Genomic DNA, 25,142 nt, shown 5'->3' with positions numbered 1-25,142 from the left:
ATAGTCTCCAGGTTTCATCCTCACCCCCAGAGCTTGCAAAGGGACACTGGACGAACTAACATCATTCTCTCCAAGCCCATAGTCAAGACCAGTGCAGTTGCTGGCAACAAATGCACACTCATAAAAGCAAGAAGAACTTTAACAGCTAGCTCCTTTCCACAGGAGATCAATAAAACTGGGAACACAGATGCCTTCACGAAGATGCACACAAGAGCTTCTGATGCTGCAGGGAAGCTGGAACACCTTCTTCCCCAAAAAGCAACAAATACCTAAACGCTAATGGAGAAAAACACAGACTGGACTTGTGCAACTCAGCTTATTCCTTCCTTATACCCTTTTTCTTCCAGGAGCGAGAGTCTAATTACTATTTGGCTTCTTCTTTCATCTCTTGAAGGATTGGAGTAGAAGCCTACAGCCAAATCACTCTCACAGCCTGTGCAGTCCCTGCTCTTGTCAATGCTTGGGTGCTTCTGAATGTGACATTTGGTCTGCCTTTTACATCCCTAGCCTCCAACACGGTCACATACTAACACTGCTCACTACAACTGCACATCATGCAGAGACTCTTCAGGACAGAGGCTACAAATGCCTATTTTCAGGTTTGGTGTCTACAGCTCATGTTCATAATTACAACACACCCCATGCATCCTTGTCTCGGCCCATGACTTGCTAGTACAACATTCACGCTGAGAAAGATTAAAGAAGGCAACTTTCCATGCAAGACTTCCAAATACAGCAGGAAACTGGTGCTGTAACTATCACATGATAACTTCTGGGGTGAAATTCAAACAGGAGGCCAGATGAAGGCTATAATGTAATTCCTTAATTATAAACTTCCAGGATATTCAGTTATCTCTGCTTCTAGACCTATGGCAATGAACCACCCAAACACAAAGTCACCTTTACCATATAGAGCATAAAGCAAACCCCATGACCGTGTACAAACACAGGACTTTGCAGTCAGTGAAACATACCAAAGATAACACTGAGACCATTGAGAGGCAGCTCAGCAGTCACACTTGCCACTGTAAAAGCCATGCCCAGGCTCTGAATGATGCATTTACATGGGAATTGAGTGAACTTCACCAGAAATCCCTTGTAAGATGCCTCTGCTTAGACATGAGCTTCTCCAGATACTTTTTCCTCCCAGGTACACACCACTGAATATAAACTATATGGAGAACAGTGCCCTGGGGAAACATTTTATACACTATGATGTGGCAAATTGTACTACATAATAAAGTATGACTTAGCCAATAAAAGACCACAAAATTTGGGCACCCTCCAAGACTTACAGCCCCTGGCTGAGGTGTGAAGCAATCTCAACCACTTTTCCCTTCAGTAGGAAACAGTGTTTCTGGAGTCTCACAACAGCTTCACCAACTTACAGCAATGGAGCAGTTGTGTTAGCTTGTACTTCTTTCTGATTTGCTTCTACTCAAGCAAATTAACCTTTTAAAAACCAAAATTACATGGTAATTATGTATACTGGTAATTATAATAATATATTATATTAATAATTAATATATTAATATAATAATTATGTATTACATGGTAATTACATATACTGGCAGTATAAAGCCAACTTAGCAGGAGTGAGAGCCCTTACAAGGCTGACGTTAGCCAGTTCAGTTCCTTCACTGGGAACAGCTCTGACTCTGTTGCATCTCTCTGTAACAACCTCCTCTGATGTGGATTTTCCATTCCTGGAGTGGGTTATTTCAAACTGAGCATCCACAAAGGCTCCTCTAGTCCTCCAAGCACAGCCTGTCTCACCAATGGCTTAAGACCCATGAAAACACTTCCATAGAGCACATTTCCCTGTGGATAGCTGCCTCTCTTGCCTGACTTCTGGTTGAAATATCCATTAAATCCTTATACCAGAAAGAAAACAGCCACTCTGTGAGGTACTCCGCTGAGCCCTGCCAACAGAAACACCCTCGGTGTACTCAGTAAACCGAGAACGTGTAAGCCCTGATTGTTACCACAAGGTTTCTTGAGCTGCACCAGCTTTAGACACAAGTGTATCTATATATATGTACACACAGACGTCATAAAACTAGCAATTATGTGCATGTTACACTCAAATCCCACAAAAACAGACTACGCCAACGCTACATTCAAATTCCACCATCAAAGATTCACAAAGGAGCCTAAAAGGCAGCAGTCAGTCAGAATCGAGCTTTGCAACATATACAATCCACACAGGGACCAGACAACATCACACAAACCACCAAGCTAATAATTAAAAGTCTAATTTAGGAGCAGGAAAACAGAGGATTGAAATCAGTGGTTGCACCCCCAGAGTTCAGCATCACCAGACAGACAGAAATCAATAACTGCCATTAAGAGGTCACTGATAAAAATCTATAGCAACCGAATCAGCCAACTTGAAGCCTATTAACAGCTGTATGAGACAGAAAGAATGACTTCTTCAATTTACTAATGGCTGTTTCTTTCACTCCAGATGATCGTTTTGTATAAACCCAGCAGATATCCCTTGGACCCCCCCCCCATGAATGAGCTACTCGGGATTTCAAGATGAGCATCAGATACTCACCTGCTTTTCACCATCAGCACATCAGTGACACAATAAAAATGACTCAACAGCAGGGACACCCGAGGCACACACTCCTGTGCCATCTGCACGCTGTCACTGTGGGGCATCAGAGCTAAACAAGGGGTTCCAGCATCACAACCATCAACAAAGCTTACCAACATAGCATTTTATCTGCTGAAGACTGGACTGAACTGAGTCAGAGAAGGATTTCTGTACATCACCATCAGCTGAAAGTTTGGGAACCTACCCCTGATGTATACAGCATAGCAGTGGCATGAAAAGTCATCACAGAGCAACAGCCCAGTCTTTTATCTGCTCACAGTAAAAGTCACTGACCATTAACCACAATAGTTGACATTTTCTACATCTCTGGCATTTGGTAGCTCTGTAGCACATTCATACTGAGTGTAACAAAATCCTCTGGATGTTAGACTCGGAGCATCTTTGACACAGCTCAAGCAGACATCAGACAACCTTGTCCATTACCGCTCCGAGCTACACCTGAACTTAGGCATGAACCCACAGTATTTCTGTTTGCTAGTTCATTTTCCTTTGGAAAAATGCGGTCTCCCGACCAGCCTCTGCCTACTGGGGCCATAAAGTGAAACCCGGTATTCCCACATGGCAAGAACCTACAGCTACTCACACAGCGGCCACACATGCCTGCCACCATGCACGAGTCCATGTAAAGGGAATAAAGTCATCCCAACCAAACACTGGCACGATGGGTGACACCAGAAATAAGCTTCAAGAAGGAGAGAGAATAAAACCAACACAAATAAGCCCCAACAGGAACCCCAAACGGGGCTGGCGCTGATTCCCGACCGCCGAGTGGGAGCCCCAGAAGCCTTGGATCCACGAAGGAAATGGCATTCTCTTCCCGGCGGCTGCACACACACACACAGAGCTCCCACCGGGCGGAGCGAAGCCGCTTACCCCAGCCCCGAGGGGAGCCCACCCCCGGCCCCCGCCCAGTGCAACTTTACTGGGGTGCCCCTTACCGCTGTGGAGCCGGAGGAGGAGGCGATGTAAACCTTGATGACCATGCTGGGAGCGGCAGGATGCGGATGCGGAGCCGGGTGTGTGTGTGAGTGCGGACGGCGCAGCGAGGCTCGGGATGGAGCTGGAGCTGCGGGAGGCCTGGCCGGGGCTCGCTCCGCCCCACCGCTCTGCGCTCACTGGGCTGCGGGCCCGCAGTGAGCTCCGCCCGGCCCGGAAGGGGGGAAACGGTTACAGAAAATAGGAAGAAGCGAGAAAGAAAAGGAAGAAAGAAAGGGGCGAGGCGAGTTCCCGATGAACCACGCGAGATGGGGCGGGGGGAGCCCCGCTGAGCCGACGGGGGGCCGGCGTCTATGGGGCAGAGGAGCGGTTGGGAGGCTCCTGCAGACGGGAAGGGGCCGCATCCCCAACGATGACCGAGCTCGAGTGGGCTCCGTCGCTACCGCTCCGCATCCCTCGCAGCCCCTGGAAGTCGCCATCTCCTTCACCGCTGCCGGCCTCGCCCTCGGTGCAGGAGTGCTTCTCGCTATGTGGGGAGCATGGAGCCGGCCTGGGGGTGCCCCTTCACTTGGATGGTCACTCATGGGTGACAGGAGCCTGGGGTGGGCAGATGTTACCGGGCAATGGCATTGAGAATTGCCTTTTAGAGTTCATTCCAGCGTGAAAGTTAACTGCCCGAGTGATGTGTCCATGCCAAAAGACAGGCTGGCATCCGGATCATTGCTTTGACTTCCCATAATTACGTTAAGGCTCTGCAGCACAAATAAAGCACCTAAGAATCACATATCGGCACTGGTGATACGAGCTGCCCCTCCGTGTTCATTCCCTGGCCAGCTCTTGTCTGTGCCGTGGCCGGGGACTTGTTGCTGTGCTTGGTTAATGCAGGACATGGGCTGTGCAAGGGCTGGTGGTGCCAGCCATCAGTGCAGCAGTTCCACAGCATCGCTTGTATTCATTGGGATCACTGGATGAGGCCTCAAAGCATTCTTAATTGCTATAGGAATGGTGACATGTTATTCAGGGAAATTTATATTTAGCACCTGTCTTCCACTTGCCTCTGGTACTCCAAATATTCCCCTATACATATTTTACTATGCATTCTGACAGCAACTTCACAGAAAATGGGAAATACGGTGATAAACATAGCGAGCTGAAATTCTACCACCTACAAGTTAAGATGAAGGAAACACGTTTGTTCTGCTCGTGGCAAAAAGGAGGTATTTCTGAAATTACTATTTTTTCACACAAAAGAAGCCTTCTGGTTTCAGATCATCAAGTGGTTCTTGTAAGCACAGAAATGATAAGAAACAATTAATAAAGTTAAAATTAAAAAGACCTATATTTGGTTTATTAATATCTAACAGGAAAAAAGAACTATTTTGAGGATGACATGCCTAATTTTGATATTGCTTATGGTACTTATAGAATTACAGAATCCCAGACTGGGTTGGGCTGAAGGGACCTTAAAGCTCCTCCAGCTCCAACCCCTGCCACAGGCAGGGACCCCTTCCACTGGAGCATCTGCTCCAAGCCCCTGTGTCCAACCTGGCCTTGAGCACTGCCAGGGATGGGGCAGCCACAGCTCCTCTGGGCACCCTGTGCCAGCACCTCAGCACCCTCACAGTGAGGAATTTCTTCCTAGCATCTCATCTAAATCTCCCCTCTTCTAGCTTAAAGCCATTCCCCCTTGTCCTATCACTGCACACCCTTCTAAATGTCCCTCTCCAGCTTTCTACTTATCCAAACCTTTGAGACTCTCATGCGGTGGATGTATGTTTTGAGAAAGTAATAAACCAAAGTTTACTTTGGATGATGGTACACACACAAAAAAAAACCCAAAACAAACCAAATCCCCCAGTTCAGGGAATCTCAAAATGTAATAATAATAAATTGTGTACTTTTGAATCTCTTTAAAACAAGCCAAGTTAAGTCCAGGAGATTAAAATTCTTCAAGGCATGTTTCTTCAGATGTGTTTGTACAGCCGCCTCCGCAGCTGCTTGAGAAATGCCCTGGTAATTCCCTTTTCCTTCAAAGCACAACTATGTGCCAGTCCATAATCACATTCAAGACAAGCAACACCAGAGGTGGAAACCACTGCTTATCAGAGATGATGAAATATGCAGGTGGAGAACAGGATGGTGAGGTTTATTTGGGCTCAGTCGTCATGGTGCTGGCTGGCTGCTCTCTGGCCAGCTCTCCTCCCCTCCTTGTCACACACCTCAGCTCCTTGCAGTTCAAATCCTTCTGGAGTCTTTCTGCCAACTAAAAACCCTGATATAATCATGAGTCTCAAAAGTGTATTTTAGAAAGCATTTTATCTTCATGAAAGAAGATTTATTAGTTAAGAGAAATACATGAATTGAGTATTACTGAAACTACAAGGTTTTCTTGATTCATAATAGTAAATGTTCTACTCTTTGGCAGAAGAGCACTATGCTTTTTATTCTCAGGCTACTCATGCAAAATCCTTGGTGTTATTTTTGCTTTCACTGTTAAGCACTTGTGAAGTGTTTAATTAGCCTTCTCAAGGTAGATCAAAGCCCCAAACACAATTAATTGATATTATGCCTCAAAGAGGAAAATGTCCTTTTCTTGTTCAGACAACACAACAGTCTGTATATAATATTCCATGATGATTACTGTCCTCAGCTCCTCTGTGCACTTGCTGCTTAGCGTGTGTTTGTACAAGGCCATCTTGTCAGGCTGTATCCTTTATTACTGCCACTAGAATGAAAACTAAACAGTTGGATTTTGGTTTATATTATTTTATATATTATGAATCAGCACTATTAAGTGTCAGCACTGGCACTGACTCAGTGGAATGCAGAATGTAAAGGATCCTTTCCGATGGATGGTCACCCTGGAATCATCCAGGGATTCCAGATAAAGACGTTGCCAGTAATGGCAAAGATCTACTTGGTTTTTGTTCACTTGCAGACAAGCATGGGGGCTTCTAAGTACTGGCAAACTAAGCCACATTTTAAAAACAAACATAGAAGCTCACAGTGAAAGGTACCACAGTAATCAACTGCAAAACCCCTCCTGCACAAAAGGTCAGGAAGCACATGTGCTTCAACTGCTCCACAGCTTCTTTGTGACCATGAAGAGAAACACATTTAGAATTCAGCTGCAAGTGTTTGTGTAGTAACATGAGCCTGCACCAGGTTTTGTTCTCTGTCTGTTTCTACTGTTGCTAGAGAGGACAATCTGGACCTGCCTGAACTCCTGAAATGGAGGAACCTGTGATGGGTAAGAGATGTCAGCTCTACCCATTCTTCATGTCCGATCCCGGCCTATCAAGCTTGCAATAATTGGAGCCAGGAGGCAAACTGTGGGCCAGAGTAGGTCGTCCGACTTCACCCATGCTCTGCCAGAGCCATATCCTGCTGCAGCCTGTGCCAGAGCACTGGTGATTTATGATGGGTGGAAACTCCACTCCCCTGCTCCAACATGTTTGTGGAAGGGGCTGGGACAGTCTAGGAGACTTGCTTCTTCTCCTTCTCATGTGGAGACAAAGCAAGGCTAGATTTACCTGGGTTTATATGTAATTGTTCAAGATACATGGCAGTCGGTTTGCATGCGGAAGTAACCACACTGCACACATACAGCATTCTGTGTTGGTGCTTTCGATCTGTTGGTTACAATGGAACTAATGGAGTTATGCTGCAGTCCCTGTGAGGCAGAGATGCGTGCCTGTATGACATAAATCACAACGTAAATCAACACTGCTCTTGGACTGCAACACAGAAAGACAACTGAGTCCGGGGCTGCATGACTAGCAGCATGAGCACCAGGTTAAGGGAGGGTATTCTCCCCCTCTACTGCACTCTGGTGAGACCCCCTCTGCAGTCCTGATCCAGCTCCAGCTGGAGCAACAGCACAAGAGGGATATGGACCTGCTTGAGTGAGTTCACCGGAGGCCACAAAGATGATACTAGGGCTGTAGCAGCTCTGCTATGGAGACAGGCTGAGAGAGCTGGGCTTTTTCAGTCTGGAGAAGGGAAGGTTCTGAGGAGGCCTTAAAGCAGCTCCAGTGCCTAAAGGGGCTGCCAAGAAATTTGGACAGGGGCTTTGGACCAGGGCCTGTAGGGACAGGACAAGGGGGAATGGCTTTAACCTGACAGAGGGGAGACTGAGACGAGTTTCTAGGCAGAAGATCTTCCCAATGAGGGTGCTGAGGCGCTGGCACAGGGTGCCCAGAGAAGCTGTGGCTGCCCCATCCCTGGCAGTGCTCAAGGCCAGGTTGGACACAGGGGCTTGGAGCAGCTGCTCCAGTGGAAGGTGTCCCTGCCTGTAGCAGGGGATGGAGCTGGAGGAGCTTTGCGGTCCCTTCCAGCCCAACCCAGTCTGTTATGGTGCCGGGCGGTCACCATCCGAGCAGCATCCCTCGGCACCAGCACGAGGAACGTGAAGGGTGAGAGGGGGCTCAGGGTCCCACCGTGGGACCCTCCGGCGCTGCTGCCGCGGCGCGCCCCCTGCTGGCCAGGCTCGGCCCTTCTAACCCAAACCATTCTGTGATGTTAATCCTCACAGTAATGTGTACTGTTCTAACAGTTCAGCATTTACAGAACCAAAGTTGCTTGGGGCTTTCCAGGGGCTGAACACTACCCACTTCAGGGCTTTAGGGTATTGATGCTCAGTGGGGATTGGCAGCGCGCTCTGAGGGAACCTCCCAGCAGTATGGCCTGTGCAGTGACATGCGAGAGTCCTGGACCAGCCTTACGGTGGGCTCATTTGATGGTATTTGGATGAAACCAAGCCAAAAGATGATTCTAGGTATGCACCAGCACACTGCAGCAGCTGTGTTGTCATGTGGGGCCTTTGCACAGGCTGTTTGTTACAGGTTTGTTCCTTTTGCATCCAGTACCTACCAGCATTGATCTGGGCAGGTGTGCAAAGCCTTATCCAAGACAAAGGCCAGACCAATTTCAAATACTTTTGGCAGACTACAACTTATGCATAAAATTCCACCTAAACTGAAGCCCGAGGTGCCAAATAGTCCAAGGGCTGGTGGCTCTGTGTTTCTTTGATGGCTCCAGCAGTCCATTTGCACTGGCAGTAGGACAGCAGCAGAGGTTGTGCTCCTGCCAGGATTGCCTGCTTGGTGGCTATCAGCAGCCAGACCCCAGATCCTGCTGTGGCTCCCTGCTGCTGCCTGCCCAGCCAGCCAGGCTGCAACATGATTATTGACAGCAGTGTTACAGGGCTTAGCTACAGCAGACTGCATGGGGATTGTCACTGTTCCCTGCCCTGACACCTTCATGTCCCTCTGCTGACTTCCATCCAGAAAGGGGCACAACTCCCTGCTTAGCATTCAATCTCTCCCTGTCCCTGTGCTCCATCCATCCTACCGCTCCGAGCCACCACCCAGCCCAGCTCTAATAAGCCCTGTGTGCGCTCCTGGAGTGGACTTAGTAACCCTGAAGTACCTGAGGGAAGTTCATGGAAAGCAATACTACAGATACCATGATTTCAGCCAGAATAACAGGAACAGCCACTTTTCATGCCGATTTAGGCCGGTTTATTGAACTAGACATTCACAGAGGGTTGCTGCCCTGAAAGGCAGAAGGCACAATCCAGAAGTCTGCCCATATGTTTCCCTGGCTCCTTGGCTCCCACTCAGGACGTGGGCTGGAGACCTCAGGACTCAGGACTAGGCTCCAGCCCAGTGTTTAGTGTTCTGTAGTCTGAACATTAAATCCTGCCTTCATCACACTGACCAGCAAGACATCTGCAGTTCCTGCTTGCGGTGAGCTCAGAGCAAGGTGAGAGAAGGGGAAATGGAGCTGCAAATCAGTATATGGTAAATACCATGCCACTGTTTGAAGTTTTTACATACCTGGAGATAGCCCGTGCATTCACCGTCACAGAGGTCTTGGGAGTTCCTTAATTGCTTTGTTGATTTATTGTGACCCTTACTGATGCTTCAAGACAATCCTCAGGCAAGTTTGTGAGTTCCTGTCCAGGAACATACCCAGCCTCCTCCACAATCAATGCAGAAGCAAAGAAGTCATTTGGGTTTTCTGCTCCAGTACTGTCTTCTGTATATTCGTTTTACACCTCGATAGCAGACCAGTTCTAGAAGTCGTCCTTCAGGCTTCCTGCTGACAAGACTGAAAAATTACTTCTTATGCTTTTAAACCTGTTTTAAAGTTGTGTGTTAAACTGTTTTTACACAAGTAGCTTTACATTCCACTTACAAACTTCCTGCTTTCCTCATCAGAACCCAAGTCCAGCTTTTTTGCAGAATAACATTTTGCTTCTGACAGCCTCCCTTGTCCTGTCTTTTAGCCCTGTTTGATTTTTTTAGCTTGTTTTTTTTAGCCAACCTTGATCTTCCTACATACTTTGACAGAGGATATGCATTTGGTCAGAGCTTGCAATGTGATGTCTTTCAGTTGGCTCTATACTGCATAAAGCCCTCTTACCCTTTTAGCTACCCCTTTTACCTTTTTGCAAGAGGCCTTCTCGCCGTTACAGAGTTCCCCTTTCCAAAATTAAGAACAGGAGATTTCTTTAGCTTTTGTTGCTCTGATCAGCTCGGTGACTCTTAAATATGTAATGGTCACTGATTCAGAGACTGAGTAGTCAGGTCCTGTTCTCTGCCTTCAGTCAAGAATTGCTTCTCCTTTCATGGCTTCCCTGACCAGCTGCTCCATAAAAAGTTGCTAACAATGTCTGACCCTTCAGCCTCAGACATAACAGCTCTGTGGTCTATATGGAGACATTGGGCATTTCCCACTGCAGTTGTGGTTTCTGCCACTGAGCCTCCCTTGTCTTCATCTCTCTTCAGTTAGAGCTGATGGAGTGAAACCTGTGTTATAAGGCAGACTTCCAATTATTTCTGTGTTGAGAAGTCACTGAACCTGTTAGTCTCCTCTGTGATAGGTGAGGAAATATATTTTCTGGTTTATAATGCCAGATTGAACACCTGTCCTAGAATGGAGTGCACCAGACCCCAAAGATGCCTGCTTTTCTCTGTGGACAAGAGAGAGTCCAGACAACTTACTCCAATGTAAGCATCTGCTTTTGCATAGACAAATCCTGCCTGTAGCTCCCTGCAAGTTATTCTTGGTTTAAGCACTGTATTATTTACACATCCCAGTATGGCATTTGCAGTTTTTGTCACTGTGTGACCTTGCACTAAAGGCACATCCCTCTGACCCTGCTGCCGGGCACAGCTCTAGGCAGTTTTGGGGACCGGACTCCATGCAGTGCTTCATGCAAGGCCATGAACTAGTAACACTTCACCCACACACATGACTTTTGACACTCTTTTGACTTGTCTTTCTCTACTCGCATCCTCTGTTTTTGAAGAGAGAGAACTGTTACCGTACAGGCACCCATCACACGTTTGAGACCTGTCCAGCAGCACACACCGTGTGAGAACTGTGGAGGAAAAGGCAAATAAAAGATGTGTTGGCAACTGAACAGCTGATGAAACTACTCATTTTCTTTTGTGCTTTTTCTGGCTTCATTTTAGTAGCAGTCTTAGCTTTGACTGCTTTTCCGAATTACTTCTTTTAAAGAACCAAAACTAGAAGAAAGAAGTAACTAAAAGAAAAACTTGCTGCTGACAGTCAGTTTGTCTGGCTGCAATGGACTGAAACTTCTAATGTGTATTTTATCTGTTTAATAAGTCTCCATTTACTTTGGTGCCTGCAGTCATCCCTTTACTGACAGAGACCAGCTAGGCAGCTGTAGCTAAGCCAACAATTTTATTGAAGTAAAGATGAACAGAGTCAATGAGAATCCTAAACCAATCAACAGTTACACCCTCATGTTCCCAAATTAATAAGCACTAAATGTTTCATTGCAATCAATACTGAATTTGAAACATAAATCAATTTTTACCCAGGACAAACTGTCCAAGATTAACCAAGCACAAACATCTTCTACAGATTGATAATCCACTCATCCCAAAAGTTATATAAAATAAGGCCAAAGGACACTTCAAATGCATAACAGGAAAATGTGCTTTGTAATATATTGCCACAAAACAATGATGTATTAATATTAGTTGTCATATGTGCCATGACTATGAGCACACACAGTATCCCAATTCCCTTGCCTATGAACTCATGATTGTGGGGCTGCTGCACAGTCAGATGAACCAGGCTGAAGGCTGGATGTGTTCAAAGCCCGCATCCTGCCTGCTTCTGGTTTAACAGGAGGCATCACAGCAGATTTCACATGGCAGCAAGGGCAGCCTCACTGTGCCATCACCATGCTGCCACCCTGCTGTTCCAGAGACAGCAGTGTTGAAGAGCAGCACAATCACTGCCCCTTCAGTAAGACCAAGTTTTCATGCATTAGAGATGAATGCATGAGGGAGTAAAATGCCTTGGGCTTGAAGAGCATGACTGTGAGATCTATGAGAGCACTGAGATCCTGTGGTGGAATCTCCTAATGTTCAAAACTTTAGTGAATTTTAGCACAAAGGAATAAGAAAGCAATGTATCTAACTGCCTATTTGGGGAAGGCTAGAAGTCAGTCACCTAAGAGTGACTTTGGTGTATTTCACCTTTATTAAGGAATACCTTGATCTGCTTCAGGCCAGGCAGGTGATCAAGGAAAACATGCATCAGGTGCTACAGATCTTCTCCATCAGGAACAGGGTTTCCATCTCTGCAGGACATTCCTGCAAACAATGCAAGTTATTGGTAGTGAATTTTAGATCTGTCCATTTTAATCCAAGCATTCAACCAAACCACCTGTTAAGCAAGCTGTTCAGAAGATCTTGACAGACTCTTCAACAAATTCCTGTTCCTTTTCCACAGAAGTTCAACAAAGATTTAGCAGATTATATAGACAGAATGAAACAGTAACTGTAGGGAGAGGCAAAACCTCTCAAGGTCACTGACAAATGCAAGACCAGCACAAACCCTGTTGGTAATGAAGAGCTTCTGCTATTGAAAGTATTGCTATTGAACTTCTTGCTCTTGAAAGAAGACCAAGAGCTCTCGAAATGTGTTTCAGACAATTTTCAGTTTAGAAGATGGAGAAAACAATTGAAAATGCTATTTAAAATCTTGATCAGCACAGGAGAACTTGAAGGGGACATTATTAACAGGTAATGAGAAAGAAATCCACTCATACAGGAACATGCTCTATTTATACACACTGGAAGGAAAAGCAAAACAAATCTCAGTACTGACAGAAAAGAGGAACAAATAAAGGAAGACACAGAGAAAAGCTGTATCTTCTTCACTTCAGCCTTCAAATAACGTGAATTGCCACACAGCTTTTTTAGGAAGATGATAGCAACAAGTAGCAGCAGGAAAGAGACTAGGTTGTATTTGGTTATGCAGTTACACTGAGGTGCCTGGACAATGCACTTCCCAGTGTTTAGGCCAGTCAAAAATCATGGCATTTGATAGTTCTACATTGACTAAAGGGAAGAAAAAGTGGCCCTGTGCATGGAAAACTGCTCAGCCCAACTCTGAAGTCCAGGAAGACAATGAACTATTGGCATATAAACCCTTTGAGAATGTGGTAATGTAAAAAGTGACAAACCAGAAAGTTACCATGAATTTGTCAAGAACAGGGGGAAACAGATGTTCAGAAGCAGCAGTGGAAGGGATCTGGGAATTACAGGGGATCAGGAAGAGTCTGAACCAACACGATGAGGCTATTGCAAAGTTGGCAAATGCCGTGCTCAGGTAGGTTACCTGAGTAACCTGCTTATGGGATAGAGGTGTAAGGAAGAATGGGAAGTTGAATAGTCCAGACCAGCCAGAGAAAAGGGTTAGGAATTACAGCCTATGAGGTCATGACACCTAAGAGAATTTGTTCAGCCAGAAAAATGAAGTTTAACAGGGGATATGGTAATATTATGTGCGATGACACCGGATCTTTAGATAGTGTAAGATAGTGTAAAATAATGCTTATTAATTGTTCTTTGTATCTGCTGGACACTGGACAAAGAAACATAAACCCACAATCAAAATACAGTTTAGATGCTGTGGAAAACCTTGTGCTTTAAGGAGAGCTGAGTGCTGCAACGTGCCACCTAGGAAGACTGCAGAATCTCCTTTATTGTAGGTTTTTAGAGAGGGATTAGACTGGCTTTTGGGAGGAACAGTCAAATTTTAGAGCAGCAGCTCCTGCTTAGTTACCAAGTGTTTTGCTCCTAAAGGTGGTATTAATACACTTCTTTTGCTCTCCCTACACAAAAATATGGTGGAAACCCTGACAGAAATCACCGTTAGCTACAATGTAAATAACAGCAAACGCTCCTTGATCCCTGCACAAGTCCGAGGCTTCACCTTATGGCCTACCTCAGCCTCTAGGCCCAGCTCCAGGGAGGATCTCACTCGCCTCTGACAGACCAAAGGGCTCTCAAAGCCCAGCCTGGTCCAGAACACCCCTGCCCAGCCGCTGCAGGGCCGGGGCGGACAAAGGGGCTGAGGCACAGGGGGATCGGCGGCCCCTTCCAACAGGTACAGCACAGCGGCAGCGTGGCCGGCCAGCTCTCGGCGGCGAGGCCGAGCTCCCCTCAGCATGGAGGCCCCCGGCGCGGCGGCCATGTTGTCGTCCTGCGGCCTGTGGTAACTTTCGGGGAAGTTTCTTTCCTGGCCTCTGGGGGGAACGCGGAGAAGGAGGAGGGAGCGACCGGAGGGGGGGGGAAGGTGAAAATCCGCCTCCACCGGGGCAGGACACGGAGGCTCCGTTCGGAGACATTAACGGGTGTCCGACCCCGCTGCCTCTCCGCGGGCCGCGCTAGCTCCGCCGGCGGCGCCGTATTCACCGCGCTCTTTAGGCCGCGGCGCTGCGCAGACAGCGTACCGCCGCCGTCCCTCCGCCCGCCAGCGTCGCTCGCGCCGCGGCCGCCGCCCCGCCCCTCCTCGCCTTGGCCCCGCCTCCCGGGGCCGCTACTCGGCCTCCCATTGGTCCGCGCCGCCGTCAGTCGGCGGCTGGGCCCATCTCGCGCTCCCCATTCATGCAGTTTGGTTGCGTGTTGGTGTATTTTACTGTTTGCAATAAAGAGGGGGGGATTTTTTTTTGTTCAGTTTCTGCTGCAATTAACTCTTGGTCCCTTTTATACATCTTTTTTTTTCCCCTTTTCTTTTTTTTTTTGTTCAATTTTGCAGAACGGTTGAAACAGTTTTTTTTTTCCGGTGGTTACATTTATTTTTTTATTTTTTATATCTTATCTAGATCTATATATTTTGCAATCAACTATTAAGGTGCAACTATGCCCAAAAGAAAGGTAAGTACGGAAATAAGGACGAAACAGGGGGAGAGAGAAGGGGAGCGATTAAAGCGGCGTTCGCAGAATGATCCGCGGGGTTTTGCGCGCGCGCGTGTGCGTGAATTTGGAGTTTTTTTCCCTTTTTTTTTCTTTTTTTTTTTTTTTTTTTTTTGCATTTTTAATTTCCCGTGCATGTCCTAAAGCGGAGCTGGGGCCGGGAAGGAGAAAGGGTCCGCGGCGGGTGTGGGGCTATACCTGGGGCGGGCAAAGGGAGGCCGCGAGTTCACTTCGGGCCGTTTTCGCTGGCGAGGAGGAGGCTGAGCGGGTGTCTCCATGCTGGATTACAAACAGCCATGGTGCTGCCGCTGCTCCTGTGGACAGAGCACAGCCCGGCGCCGGAGGCTCCGCCGCTCGCCCACCGCCCAAAGCTCGGTCCCAACCCTACCGGGCACCTCCGGGGGTATTTTAGGGCAGATCGGGGCCTTCCCCGGGAGGATTTGGGGCTAAACGATGCTTCTTTCTCCTGCGTTTGCCTTTGTTCTCCTTTTTTTTTTCCTCCCACTTCTTGTCATACCAGATGGTTGTGCAATGGTAATTTGGAGCCATTAGGCGGCGCAGAATTTGAAACTGTCCTTGAAGGAAAGCGGGGAAGGGATTCACCACCATAATTAGGAACTTGGCTTCAAGGCCAACACCGACCGACTATTCCCTTTCCTCCGACCCTCCTCCCCTCAACCGACGCCGCCATCCGCCACTACCGGGGCCGGCCGCCCCACTCGGCCCTCAGGGCTCGCTCCCGACGCCCCACGGCTGAGGGAGGAGGAGGAGGAGAAGGAGGAGACGGTGGCGCTGCCGCCCCCCACCCGCCGGGCTCCGCGGCCGCCCGAGGGGCTTCGGGCCGGTCCCGGCTTTGGGCCGGGGGCGACGGGACCGGCCCGAAGCCCCTCGGGCGGCCGCGATCGTGTCGGTACCGAGCGTCCGACATTGTCCTTGCTCGGGGCCGGCGGCGACCTTGTTGTGAGGTAATTTGGCGGGAACTTTTTAAATGCGGCGACGCCTCGGCGTGCTGACGTCAGCTCGGCGGCCCCGAGGCATTGTGGGAGTTGTAGTCCTGAGGGGGGGTGTCCGCCATGGTTGTCCTTCGTTAGGTACCGGTCTCCTCAGGCCAGGCGGTGCGTTTATGGCTCCATAAGGGATGGCAACACCTTCTCACCTCCGTCTCTTCCTTTCCTTGCAGGCTCCAGCTGAAGGCGAGGCAAAGGAGGAGGTAGGAGCTGCTTCTTCCATGCTAGTCCCCATTCCTCCAAGGACTTGGGTAGTGCTCCACATAAGTTATGAGGCCCACACGTCTTGTGCATGGCCTGCAGCCCCCAGGAGTGGGTTTGGGGTGGTTGTGCCCATCCTTCACTTGTCACCTCAGGGTTCTGGGTATCCCCACTGCAGCCACTGGGCTGAAGACACTGGGTTCAGCAGGAACATGTCCCCTTTAGCCAGTGCCTCAGTGACAAGAATCTTCATGGCACCACTCCTGCAAGTAAAGAAACTTTATTCCTTACAGTGGGGTAAAAGGGAGGTAGCATGGAGTGAAAACTGTTGGACAAAGCTGCGCTTTGGGGAAGTCATCACCATAATGACCCTAATTTAATAAGTTCTAGAATTTGTATGGGGCTTCAAAGTGCCGTTTTATTCTGGGTTGTAGTTCTGAGAAAGCACTGCTGTATATGCTCCCTGAGTTTAGTGATGTGTCTTTCTTTACACAGCCAAAGAGAAGGTCAGCTAGACTATCCGCTGTAAGTATCTATTGACTCTTTTCATATTACAGTCACATAGGATGCTACTTTCTAGGGGACAGTTATAGAGAAAATATTTAGTCTTTTCCCCACCAATATTGTGAAAGGCACAATTAAAGTATTGCAATATTTAACAGTAAAAATTCCCGTTCTCTGTTTCTAGTTCTTGAGTATCAACACTTTACAGGCTTACTTTAGACATGTGTTAGCTAACATTCAGTCTGGATGCATGAATATCCAGAGTCAAGGGATACTGATTTAAAGATGCATTTGTTCTCTGTAGGCCTTCTCCATGCAAATACCAGCTCATAGCTCTATAAATTACCTGCTCTCTTCTTATACTTGTAATTTGCCCAATGAATTTATGGGCCCAGCTATTGGGTAAACTGAGACCTAGAGGGTGTAAATCTGTCATGTGGGTTCAGCCCAAAGTCACAGCCTTAAACAGGCTCTTGGCAGCCTTTTCTACAGACACTCAGTGCACCCAGCCCTTTTTTAAGCTATCTTGGAAATGCCAAGTTTGCTATTTAAGAGAGGAAGTACTTAATTTTAGTGAAAGCTAAGCTGTGTATTCATACATAGGGCTATGTCCAAACATTAATACCTTTGTTTTTGACACACACTTGCCTTCACCGCAGACAATAACACCCAGACACAGTAGTGATCCACTTACTACTACTGTCAGCATCTGTACTGTGAATACCATAACACAGATGTGGAGACATGGGTTTGGATAACAAAACACACTGATCTGTCTCTGATTTTCCCCTTTGTAATACAGAAGAAGCAGTCAGCTCTAAACTACTTTTTGTTTTATAGATTTCAGAAGTTACCAATATATTCCTAAACACATCTATAGCATTTGTCTGACTGTTTTTTGTGTATATTTTGTGCAGAAACCTGCTCCGCCTAAACCGGAGCCAAAGCCCAAAAAGGCAGCACCTAAGGTAAGTCTTCAAGATCTCTCGAACTGAAGTTGTACTTCTCTTTCTCAAGGTGTTTATAGAGGTAAAAGGTTTATAGAGGTAAAAACCCCATCCACAACTAGCCATTTTGTTCATAATTTTCTTTAAAGACTTAAGATTTAATTATGTGAGTTAAAAGAACGTGAAAGATGTAGGGATAATTATATCCAGTTCCTAGTGAAGGAATGTGGTAAACTGAACAGGTTTTAAATCGGTTGTGATGAGGCTTTACTGCTTGCATGGCAAGGCCATTCTGAAGTTTCATGTAATGTATTGCTGGGAAAATGATGCTTTGAATAGAGATTGGAGAATCAGTTAGAGAAAGCATTTAAAATCATGTTTTTAATTACAGTTTCTTACCATGTTTTCATTGAAAGGCACGTTTTTCAGTTAGTTATCAGTTTATCTGATTTTACTCTGGAGATAAAGTTCTACGTGCCCGGTTTCTTAAGCTGGATATATTTGGAAATGTCAAAAATATTGGCATATCTGACAGTATAGTTAAAAAAGAAACTATTTAAAGCCCATTTTTGCTTTGGAAGAACAGTTTGAAATTTAAAAGGGGACAGTTGTGCAATCCATGAGGTGTTCCTTATACCCCTTTTCTGCCAAACTGCCCCCACGGTCACAACTTGGAGTGCTTTTTTAGGTCTATCTGTCAATATGCAGACTGTATGAGGATTTTGCAGCTGGGAAAAAGCCAAACAAATAAAACCCAAACAACCCAACCCCAAACAAAATCCCCCAGCCCCCACTTTAGTGTTCTTTTTAGCCTGTTCCCATCATACATTTGCCATTGTGGTTTCAGCAGGTCATATGAGTGAGTCACAGGTGCAGGAGATGCTATACTTACAGAAAGGGTTGATGGGCTGTGGACCAGGGGCTCTTCTCTGTACGTTTAAAAGCCCTTGCAATAGCATATGGCACATCAGGCTTCCAGGTGATGAAAACTTCCACCTCCAAGGTCTTCTATACTGAGCAGCAGAGATGTCATGAGACATGGACAAGGTGGAGAACCTGGCTTGTAGTTCTGGGGACCCCACGTCCCAGCTCTGTAACTGCAGTGCTGTGTAAACCAAGTTTTTCACATTGGCGTCTCTGTGGTGCAGCCGGATTCCTTGATGCCATTCCAGAGGGCAGGGGAATCCAGGAACCCTGCTGCCCTGCATTCCTGTGGCTGTCAAGCTCTGCATTGCATCTCCCTCTAGTGGCTGCTCCCTCAGGAGGAAGAGAGTCAACCATAGGTGGTTGCTCTTCCAGCCCAAGTGGCAGCTGGCTTGGGAATCTGAAAGACTGGTGAGCTGTGCAGAGATCAGTGCAGTTGCACGTAATGCACGTTGTTGGTATTTTCTGTTTTACAGGTTTTTTACATTCAGTTTTTATGGCAGCATCTCAGGGTTTATATACAGAAGCTGCATTAATTGAATCTTAAAAGTTGTGAAAATACGCATTCAGAACTCATTTTATAGGAGGAAGTAGTGATAAAACATGGGTTAATGGCTTTAGACTAAAAGAAGGTAGATTTAGATTAGATTTTAGGAAGAAGTTCTTCCCTATGAGGGTGGTGAGGCCCTGGCAAAGGGTGTCCAGAGAAGCTGTGGTTGCCCTGTATCTGTCAGTGTTCAAGGCCAGGCTGGACAGGGCTTGGAGCAACCTGCTCTAGTGTGTGGTGGCCCTACCTGTGGCAGGGGGTGGAACTACATGATCTTTAAGGTCTCTTCCAACACAAACTATTCTATGAATAGTTCTATGAAGTTAAGGACTATTAAAACTTAGTTTTGTCCCTTACTGCACAAGTGGTATGGTGTGGCTTCACTCTGCATTCGTAGGTAGTCTACTTCTGTTGGCAGTGCTGCCTTGGTCATTGCCCTGCACAGTGTACACCCATTGGACTCGGAAAGCATTGGCTCTCATGCTGGTTTGAGGTCAGGATAGTTGAGCTGTATTTTTGGCTCTCTAGAGCTCCTAATACCAGATCAATATCTGTGTAAAAGGTTATGTAGTAAGAATTGTGTAGGCATCTTTGATTCTTGTTTCCCCCAAGTGCTTTACTTTACAGCCTCCAGGTTCTTTAAATGTTTTATATGTGTCTGTCAGAAAAGATTCCACCTTTGAAACTCAGGCATATTGAAAAACATAGAGCTGGGGAAAAGAGTTTTATCCCTGTGTAAAACACATGACCTTATTGCTGAGTTGATGTTGCCATCGGTACAGAAAATACAATAGTATTAGCTCAGAACTAACTGCCAGGATGGAAGGAGCTGGGAAATTGAAAAATAACATTGTTTCCTTGGGTGTGTTTTTTCCTGGTCTCACTGGGTTGTGGAAGGGGACTTGATCCCTTACAGAATAACTGTTACCATGTCCCAGATCTCAGATGTTGCAGAACAGAGCAGAGATCCTGGAATCCTCACTCACAGCTGTGTGCTGCCAGGCACTTTCTGGTCAGTCCAGCTTTGGAAGCCAGTTTCTGTGTATTCTCAAATGCTTTCTTAAAAGGGGCTTTACTGTCAAAGAGCAGGCTACAGAGAATTACAGTTTTAGCTCTGTTAATACTTTGTTGTCTTTTTTGGTGGGGTAAGGAAAAGGCACCCTTCTTCAAATGCCCCCAAGCCTTGACAAAACCTTAATGGCTTACATTGGAAGAGCAAGTAACTAACACAGCTGTGCTCTTGAGTATGGAGCATACTGCTGCTGCTGGAGGAACCCTTCACAGTGTCCTCCTTACTTGTGCTTCAAAGGTCTGATGAGATCTGTTCAAGTGACAGAGAGCAAACCAGCACCACAGTGGTACTGCAGTTTTAAATCTTACTGCCAAACAGTATCAAAACTTGGGGTCTGATATTACTGTGATAGTTCCCTTTTTTTCTGCCTCTCTTAGTATTGGAGGACTGTTCAGCGAATGGAGGGGAAAAGGAATGGGTGGAGGCATGGATTTTGATTTCCTCTTCTGGTCACTCTTCCTTCCCTTGGAAAGATCCACTCCATATCGCTGATAAATCAGTCCCCAGGGATGAGGAGAGGCCTGTTGGGAGTGGGTATGGTGTGGGAGAAGGGGACTCCTAACACTGTATTGCAGTAGAGTTTCCCAGATGGGCTGAAACCCCTCAGTAAGGTCAGACTGGGGGGCAGGAGGTTAGACTAGAAAGAGACCCTCACCCATTTGAGTGCTGCTAACCTCCCATCTTAAATTTTCTGCAGTATTGTAGGATGTGGTACTAAGTTTGGTGAACTTTTAATCACCAGTATCATGGGAGAATTAGGTGACTGCTCCTTATTATATTCCATATCCAAGTTCAACCCTTAGCAAGCAGCTAATTTTTAATATGAATTCATTTTGTATACTAATAAGCAAGGTGTTGGAATAAGAAAGTATGCTTTTTGTAACTTCTAGTTACAGAGGCAACTCCATCTTCTGAGTAGATGTATATACAGTAATCTGTTATCTTCACTTCCCTGTGAGCAGTAATTTTGCAGATACATACGGTTCTTTTGTTGGAACTAGGTTAATCAAGCAAGGAACTAAGCTGGTTTGCTTAGTGCAGTTACTTAGTGGCAGCAAGAGGCAGATCCTTGGAAGTGAAACTAATGAGAGTTGTGCTCATTAATGCCCTGGGGTTGGGAACTGACCTTGCCGTATAGGAAACTGTTGCTACCAAAGTTGTAGCATCAAGTCTTGCTTTGATTTAGCCTGATCCACGTATGAGAATCTGCACTTAGATAATAAATGCAAAGTTCTTGTTACTGAAGTGATGCTGTTGAGCCTCCAACTTGTCGATCACACAAGTGGCTTATTATAGTAAGGAATATTTCTGGCAGGGAAGGGGGAAAGTCCTTTGACTACAGCTTTGTTACAGTTTTCTAAATAGGCATTAATGGCACATCTGAAGTATTCTGGTATTTCCACTAGTTGTACATGTTCTTTTTGTTCTGTGGTATGTCTTTCAGCAGCACAGCAGAAATACAGGCCAGTTCAACATTTTTTAGCTAATTTAATTGAATGCCTATTTAAAATAGGAATTCTTTTAACCCCAGCCATGGCTGCTTTTATGTTATGTACTTCCAAGTAGCACATTCAGGACAGAACAGAAGTAAAGCAGTTCTCCTTAGGAACTTTGATCTCGTCTTTGTCAATAGGAGGTTCAGTGAGTAGAAGGGGGTTGTATAGACTGTTTTGGAGCTTCCAGGGTGCTCATGCAGATGTACACGATGGAATGTAGCATAACTGTATCACGGTCTGTTTTCTTTACAGAAAGAAAAGGCAGCAAATGATAAAAAGGAGGACAAAAAAGCAGCAACAAAAGGGAAAAAAGGAGCCAAAGGCAAAGATGAAACTAAACAAGAGGATGCGAAAGAAGAAAACCACTCTGAAAACGGAGATACCAAAACTAATGAGGTACTTTAGCTACAGTAAACATGGGACTAAGCACAGATGTATTGGTAATAGAGCTGCAGGAGCTAATGGCTGGGCCTCCTTGTCAGAAGGAGGTGTGTTTCACTGCAGTCCTGTACAGACAGACAAGCTGCAGTATCTGCACAGGGAGAGCCTGAAAGAGTACCATTCTCCTTCAGACTCAGTCCTGCTGTGTGCTAGAACCCTTCCCCAGGTGGTCTGTGCTGTTGTAGTGCCCCTCTTGGGGTTGGCACAAGAGCAATGCAGGATATTTGGGGAACACTAGAGCTCAGTCAGATTGCTGTCTAACCCTGAGCTGACTATGCACAGCCTCTCCGGACTGCTGGATTGCCTCTTCTGCTCAGCACGGGTTGGTACTGTGCCCAAAATCTGGTTTGAAGTTTTACACAATTCCTTAAAACAATTCTTTGCCTCAGAACAATTCAACGAGAGATCTGCAAAACAAAAAACAAACTCAGTCTTGTCTCTTGATCTGCAAGCCCCTTTCTTACAGGTTCTTATTGTATCAGCTGCTTACCTAAGAGCTGCCACTGGCTAGGAGTGGCTACAAGCTTCAGTCAGCTCCTGGGGGCCTTTTCCTAGTGGATTTCTTGCTGATAGTAGGAGAGCAGCATTTGCTGCGGGCTCCCTTTGCCCCTGTAGTCACAGACCAGCCTGTTGTGTTTTCTGTTGCTTTTGACTGACAGTTGTCTCTCTTCATGTGTTGAGTATCATTATCCAGTCAACAGGTTGTTTCTTCTTTCAGTTTTAAAACTAAACATTTCTTTAGCTTCTTTGCTACAAATTACCATAGGACTAATGTATTACAAAGGATCTATGATAGGATCTTTGCAGTTTGGATGTGTTGACTTAAAAAGTACCAGCTGTTCTTATAGAGAACAGATGAGAACCAGTTTCCCTGAAGTTTGGACAGTAGACAAGTATCATGGGTTTATATGTAATTCTTATACTTCCCTGTGACTTACAGAGATGATGACTTGAACTTGCCCTAGTGTATGACTGATCCTAAGCTAAAACAGGTTCTAAACTTCTGCCTCTTTGGAGGCACTTAACATTCCCAAATTAACTTGGATATTAATGAATACTCATCTGTGTGTTAATTTTTACATTTCTCATCTGACATGTTGTTGTGTTGATGTTTTCTGTAGTGGCTGTGTGTTCTTGTCTGTCCACACAAGGTGTTGTCCGTGTCTGTGCTAACAAACTAGTCTCTTTGATGCTTGTTAGGATGGAATCCGAATAGCATTACCAATAATATTTCTATTCTTCCCAAACACTTTTATAGGCACCAGCTGCTGAAGCATCTGATGATAAGGAAGCCAAGTCCGAGTAATGTTAACCCTGCCCTATATCTCCATCATTTGGTATCCGTACCTCCATGCTGTATTGTTAACAGAGAGGAATATTTTTATCAACTATTTTATAAATGCAGGTTTTTTTAGCATGAATTTAATTATGGAACATCTTCATCTCGGTTACTTGGGAATGAAATCCCTAACAAAGAAAACAAAACAAAAAAACATTGTTTTTAAATTTTGTGATTGTAATAGTTTGTATGGTACATGGAAAGAATAAGTGGTGGTAGCTTTTGACTTCTGTCAGTGTGTCCCTTTTTGTGTAAGTCATGCTTACAGACTCCAGGTTTTCATTTTCCCCTTGTATGTGTTGTATGGTTTCTTAAAGTGGGGAGGTCTCAAAACAAATAACCGTGTTAAACATTCCAGTGGTTCTGTGGGTTGCTTTTATAAAGAAGGTGAGCTATTTTCATGAAAAAAAAAAACCTAAGAGCTGGAAATCTGTTGTTTCCCAAATGTAATTTTATTTTGTCAGTTTTGAAAAAAAAAAAAAAAAGAAAATAAAATAAAGTGTAATCATGTTTTTAAAGGAAATACAAACATTTCTTTTAGGAGGGCAGGTTGGTTGTATGTACCCACTGTTAGGAATTTTGCTGGATTTATCTTAATAAAAAAGACTCCTCAAAAGCTGATTGTGGTTTGTTGCTTGTGCTGCAATGCTACAGAATTCCTGCAGTAGTACAGGGCTTGGGGCCGAGGGGACCTGTGCAGCCAGAATGCTTTGGGTCACAGCACGATTGGGGCTGGAGCCCCCTCCTCCTCACATGTGCAAGTGGCTTTATGGGCCAGCCTCTCAGGAGCTGGTGTAGGAACAGGCAGTGGCAGAGGAGCCACAGAGCTGGGGACAGGTGGAGGCTGAGCTTGTGAACTTCAGTACTTGCTCAAGCCAAGGTGGGATGCTTGGTGTGGTCCAGCACACCTTGAGCAGTACAGATGTTACTGTAAACTGAAGGACACCGTCTGCTTCTCTTTCATGTGTCTGTTAACTGGTGTGATTTGAGGGGGCTTCTTTCCTTAGAAACATTGCAGAAACTTAAGAGACAACCACATTTACATCACACCCTTATTGGTACAGAATAGCTTTCTGTTGGTGTAGGAATGTTCATAGTCCTGGTCAACATCCATGCTTTCATAACTGCTATTTGTAGTTTTCTGTGACCATGTATTACTCACAAAATGCTTTCTTAGACTCACATAGCTTCTCCTAGCATGATAATGTGTGTGTACAGAAGTGCTTGCCACCAGTGCAAGCTTTATTATTGTGGGAAATAGCAGCTAGGCTGGCAGGTAGTTAAGTGGGGCTTTAGTACTGGTTTTTATCTTGCCTCATTTTTGTTGCTACGGCTATTCTGTGCATCTTTATTTAAGGACACTGCAAGTTTTCCTCATAAAGCCTCATTTTATATAAAGTCTTCACACTGATGACCAGATACATTATATATTTCATAAGAAGAAAAATGTCTGCAATGCAGAAACCCTATCTTTCGCATTAAATTGTTTCACAGCCCAGAAATAGGAAATTCCAGGAGCTTGCATATTTTTATCTGATACCCAAAACCAAGGCATTTCAATACATAGCATCCTGTATTAAATGTGTGTTTCAGGATCAGTACCCCAGGGCATCAGCTGCTGGATGATCTTTAATGTGGGTTTAATTTTGAAGGCCTAAAGCACCAGGGATTTGCATTCCTGCTGCAACACCTTCATTTGGCAGAACTGCTCTAAACACATCAGGGTTAACTGGGCCAGAGCTCCCTCAGCAGCAAAGGTGAGGGAGTATTTAGGGGCCTTTTCCTTTGCAGGATATTCCTATTAGCAGTGATTTTCAGGCATACTTTGGTCTCTCCTGCAGTGAAAGCTGATG

General features: G+C 45.8%; 2 protein-coding genes and 1 long non-coding RNA gene across 4 annotated transcripts in view; 1 reads left to right on the top strand and 2 right to left on the bottom strand.

Annotated features, from left to right (window-relative positions):
* SH3BGRL (SH3 domain binding glutamate rich protein like) overlaps positions 1-3,745 on the bottom strand; it is a 32,917-nt gene extending 29,172 nt beyond the window's left edge. The window contains exon 1 of the mRNA XM_031045055.2: positions 3,562-3,745. Within this exon, the coding sequence (XP_030900915.1) occupies positions 3,562-3,606 (45 nt within the window). The 5' untranslated portion in view covers positions 3,607-3,745. The remainder of the gene's footprint in view (positions 1-3,561) is intronic.
* A 5,355-nt stretch (positions 3,746-9,100) lies between these two features.
* LOC115945753 (uncharacterized) lies at positions 9,101-14,315 on the bottom strand. Its single transcript, XR_004079995.2, has 3 exons — positions 13,841-14,315; positions 12,101-12,201; positions 9,101-10,949 (listed from the first exon to the last, which is right to left on the bottom strand). It is a non-coding gene; the product is annotated as an uncharacterized lncRNA (long non-coding RNA).
* Positions 14,316-14,479: 164 nt separating this feature from the next.
* On the top strand, positions 14,480-23,908 carry HMGN5 (high mobility group nucleosome binding domain 5). 2 transcript variants are annotated; one of them, XM_034063731.1, is made up of 7 exons: positions 14,502-14,519; positions 14,721-14,772; positions 15,992-16,021; positions 16,515-16,544; positions 17,441-17,491; positions 21,762-21,905; positions 23,209-23,908. In XM_034063731.1, the coding sequence occupies exons 2-7, from the start codon at positions 14,758-14,760 to the stop codon at positions 23,254-23,256; spliced, it is 318 nt and encodes a 105-aa protein (XP_033919622.1). In that variant the 5' UTR covers positions 14,502-14,519; positions 14,721-14,757; the 3' UTR covers positions 23,257-23,908. The 2 variants fall into 2 exon arrangements, with proteins under 2 accessions (XP_005144568.1, XP_033919622.1); XM_005144511.3 differs by having other exon boundaries at positions 14,480-14,772.
* Positions 23,909-25,142: the final 1,234 nt, after the last annotated feature.

This window comes from Melopsittacus undulatus, chromosome 6 (assembly GCF_012275295.1).
Source record: "Melopsittacus undulatus isolate bMelUnd1 chromosome 6, bMelUnd1.mat.Z, whole genome shotgun sequence".
Taxonomy (NCBI): domain Eukaryota; kingdom Metazoa; phylum Chordata; class Aves; order Psittaciformes; family Psittaculidae; genus Melopsittacus; species Melopsittacus undulatus.
The sequence above is the reverse complement of the archived record's forward strand: the minus strand, read 5'-3'. Positions and strand labels throughout refer to the sequence as shown.